The following is a 4557-nucleotide window of genomic DNA, read 5'->3' on the forward strand; positions in this document are numbered from 1 at the left end:
ATCACCCCTTACAAAAATGCTTAAATATGGCACCTCTGAATTCTGTACCGTGTGTATAATTTATATCTGCAAAGTAACTGGTAACTCAAGTTTTCAAATAAGTGTAAAAGTACAATATTTGTCTCTGAGATGTAGTGGAGTAGAAGTAAAAGCATAGACAAATAGAAATACTACAGTACAGTTAAAGTACCTCAAAATTGTACTTAAGTACAGTACTTGAGTAAATATACTTAGTTACTTTACACCACTGGACATATGGACCTCCATGTGTGTATGCACACACACAAGTTGGCTAGGATTTCATCATGATAATAATCCTCATAACAAACCTCATATCTGAGAAAGTCAATAACTCAGTCTCTGACAACACAGCCATTACATTTACAATAAACATCAATAAGCTTGATCAAATAAAAAACTGCTGGGGCTAATTGATTGTGGGGAAAATTGGATTGCAAAAAAAACAAACATTAACATATCTCTTTAGGCATTCTACCTCAATACGTAGGAAAAAGATGGGTCATAAGGAGTAAGTATAAACATAGCTGCTAAGCCTTCAAGCAAGGATCAATAAACACACAGGTTTGCCTGGCATCCCCTCTGTAATATCCAAGAATGATCCAAGAAGATTCTTAAGAATGATCGTTGCTTTCCCAGCTTTTCCCAACAGTTGTCAATGGCCGCAGGTAAATCATTCCCAGGGTCTGAAAATGACTTCAAATGAAAGACATCCTGTTTCTTCAAATTGCAGCATAATCTGCCGTTTTTTGCAAAACATTTTTTTTGACTGTAAATCGTTACATAGTATAACAAAACGGGTCTTTCAGATTTTTCCTATTCCATCCTGATTGTCTAAAACTGGCTTCCAAAGTTTGCGGGAGTACTCCGTTCTGAAAAAAAAGGCTCAAATCATGAACGCAGCTCCTACAAATTGTGTCCCAACATCACGCAAATCGGTACACATTATCTCTATAGTCAAGTGATCAACACGGATCTGTCCAGTTTTTCATATTCCATCCTGATTGGCGAATTCCAAACATTGCTGGCCCACAATAACCTACCTGACCTGGTGGAGACCTATTTATTTGTCTCTACAACCAGAGACAAATAAATAGAAAATCCCATACAATTTGGACCCAAGGAATTCAACAAAGTGGTTATTATTCAGATTCAAGCACATCTTCACTCTATTAGACTACAGGACAAATACAGCAGCACAATTTCCATATCACATAATTCTGTTTTTACCAAACACTTTTTCTTGACAACTGCATTTTCTTAATCCTTGAAGTGTGTATTTTAACTTTCTGTCATGTACCAGACTGAAATAATGTCCCACAGGGTTAATTTTTAAGCCCATGTTACACATATCCTACCCAAACCCAAAAAGGGAAACAGCAAATCTTTGGAAGTATACAACATACAAATGAACACATTTTCCATACATTTTGGACTCAAGGAATTCATTAAAATTGGTATTATTAAGATTCAAGCATATCTTGACACTACTTTAGGGCAAAAATGTAAAGAAACTGAGTCAAGAATGTTCAGATTACATCTATATTTGTCTTTTTACTAAATACTTGTGTGCATCCCTGCATTCCTAGATGGCTATGAAGGCTAACTTTGTGGGTATTAGAATCTCCAAGAGAAAACTTTCAACTATCAGGCTCTTCTCCTGTAGAACCATCTTTGAGGTTTGGTCCAGGAGGCAGACACCCTAAGTTTAAGAGCAGGCTTAAAACTTCCCTTCCTTTTGGGGAACAACAGCACCATCATCATCCATAGTCATAATGTCGTCATAGCCACGTTTGATTACCTCATTGACAAATGACCTGACTGTGAAACACGTGCAACAACTCTTGTGAATGTGTGGTGTGGGGAAGTAATTAGTATGTACATTGTATTTGTATATAACACTTCTCACAGAGAGAACTCACAAAGTGCTTTACATACAACAGAAACTTGTTTAACTTGTTTAAACAGGAGTGTTTTAAGTGGTTCTTAAAAATGTCCACAGAGGCTGAAATGTTTTCATCCCAGTGCTGAAGACCTGTGGAAATGCATTCCATACCTTTTTTTTTTTTTTTTTTTACCTTTCTTCATCCCATTAGCGACACCCACAGCCACAATACCAGATGGAGCGTAAATAACAATCTGGTACCACACCCACAACGTAAACAACGATCTGGTACCACCCACCCACAACGTAAACAACTATCTGGTACCAGCCACCCACAAGAGTTGTTGAACATGTTTCACCAGGCAGGTCATGTCATTTGTTAATGAGGTAATCAAACGTGGCCCTGCTCACCACACATAATAAAGGAGGAGGGTACATTCACAACTAGCATCCAGTGCTTTATATATTTCGGTGACACTCAGAGGACAAACACTAGCTCCAAGGGTCCCTCGGGAGAACTGCCGTCACATTACCTCCACGCTTTATGCAGCTTTGAGAAACTGCTTGCGACTTCCCTGACCAATGTCACGCCACTGCCGTCCGCACATTGTTGGACTCGGACTCCTGTATCTCCTCTCGCTCCTGGGGGTCGCGGTCTTTCTGGTCATGCGGGACCGGTTGCCGGGCCTCGCGGGTTCGCCGTGGTGGAGAGGGCTTCCCGTGGACCATAGAGGCAGTGGGTCAAACTCCGCCAATAAGGCAACAGGAAACCAGAACCACCAGCAACAGCATAATAACATCAGATTCTGGCAAGGTGCAAATGACTCCTCTCCTCCGGGGGAGGCAGGTCTGGAGAACTCTCTGGCAGCTAAAGCCAAAAGTGAAGAGGGTGGCCCAAGTGGCATGCTATCCCCCGGGCCGTACCCCTACATCATTACTGAGGCGAATAAATGCCCAGAGGGAAAAGCACAACCATTCCTGGTGTTGCTGATAACCACCCGTGCCTCTGCCGTAGAGGCACGGGACGCCATACGGCAGACGTGGGGCAATGAGAGCCTCACTCCAGGCCGTGGATTCATCCGGCTGTTCCTGATGGGGACGCATGAAGGTGAGCTGGGGCGCCAAGAGCAGATGAACTTGGAGTCCGAGAGCCAGAAGCACCATGATATCCTTCAGCAGGACTTCTTGGATACCGACAATAACCTGACTTTAAAGACACTGATGGGGATGAACTGGGTGGCCATGCACTGTTCACGGGCCAGCTATGTTATGAAAACTGACACTGACATGTTTGTCAACACCGATTACCTCATCCACAAGGTGCTCAGACCCGAACTGAATCCCAAGACAAACTACTTCACAGGATATATTGTGAGCAGCGACGCACCGATCCGAGACAAAAACAATAAGTATTACATGTCCCCGGAGGAGTACCCAAGTGAGAAGTACCCCTTCTTCTGCTCTGGGACGGGTTACGTGTTCTCCGGAGACTTGGCAACTAAAATATACCGAGCCTCACTGAGCATTCGCCACCTGCATTTGGAGGATGTGTACGTGGGGGTCTGCCTGGCCAAGCTAGGGATCCAGCCCACACTGCCGCCCCGCGAATTCCTGTTCAACCGCTGGCGAGTGGAATACTCCAGCTGCAAGTACAGTAACCTGATCACGTCCCACGGGGTTCAACCCAGTGAGCTGCTCAAGTACTGGCACGATCTGAAGAACAGCTAGCACCTGCATCAACGGCTAGGGCTGGGGACAATAACTGCTTCACCGCGGTTATGATGTGGACCGTTACCACAATTATTATTGATTTTATTAGGATTATGATTATGATCAACTTTGCCGATCTACAAGCTCATAATGCCTTCCAGTGTGAGGCGTTGGAGATTTGCTTGTAGATCTGCCATTTTCTCCTTGGAATAGGGATGCTAGGGTTTAAGTGGTTAATGTAAAAAAAAAACTAACTATAACTAGTAACTCTGAGGACCCCCTAGGGGTCCCGGACCCCCTGTTGAGGACCCCTGCTCTAAATAGTCTGTTACTTTGCACACGCATAACAGCTAGATGTGTCAACTTATTTTGGCTCATGGAGCTTTGCAATGATGTTTTAAGATGTAAACTGGAGAGGGATCTTTCTGTTAAGGCAGCTGACACAGGGACGTGGCAAACAAAGTTCAACAGATATCTCAACCTCTTTGAACAGCCCCCTTACATTTGTGCACGCAATGCTATCAGAAATCTGGCCAGCCGCATTGGCAGAGTGGAATGTTTTTCTATCCAAGTGTGTGGATGTGTGCATGCATGTAGGTTATGTGTGTGCGTGTAGGTGCGTGTGTGTGTGTGTGTGTGTGTGTGTGTGTGTGTGTGTGTGTGTGTGTGTGTGTGTGTGTGTGTGTGTGTGTGTGTGTGTGTGTTTGCAATGACAGAGAGGCTGTCAGGTTTGTAGATAAAGGCTTGACAGGGGTTTAATGAGGAAGCTCTCACAGGCCATACACGCACGCACGCACACACACACACACACACACACACACACACACACACACACACACACACACACACACACACACACACACACACACACACACACACACACACACACACACACAGAGCAGGGAGAAGAGGCAGCTCTGTTGCACTAGGCACAGAGGCACTAA

At 44.1% G+C, this 4557-nt stretch overlaps 1 protein-coding gene across 1 annotated transcript; it reads left to right on the forward strand.

Annotated features, from left to right (window-relative positions):
* Positions 1–2569: 2569 nt before the first annotated feature.
* On the forward strand, positions 2570–3631 carry LOC311050524 (beta-1,3-galactosyltransferase 2-like; the record flags this gene model as incomplete). Its single annotated transcript, XM_084064609.1, has 1 exon — positions 2570–3631. The coding sequence occupies one exon, from the start codon at positions 2570–2572 to the stop codon at positions 3629–3631; it is 1062 nt and encodes a 353-aa protein (XP_083920735.1).
* Between the last annotated feature and the right edge of the window lie 926 nt (positions 3632–4557).

The sequence above is a fragment of the Gymnoscopelus microlampas genome (assembly GCF_963454915.1).
Source record: "Gymnoscopelus microlampas genome assembly, chromosome: 8".
Classification (NCBI taxonomy): Eukaryota; Metazoa; Chordata; class Actinopteri; order Myctophiformes; family Myctophidae; genus Gymnoscopelus; species Gymnoscopelus microlampas.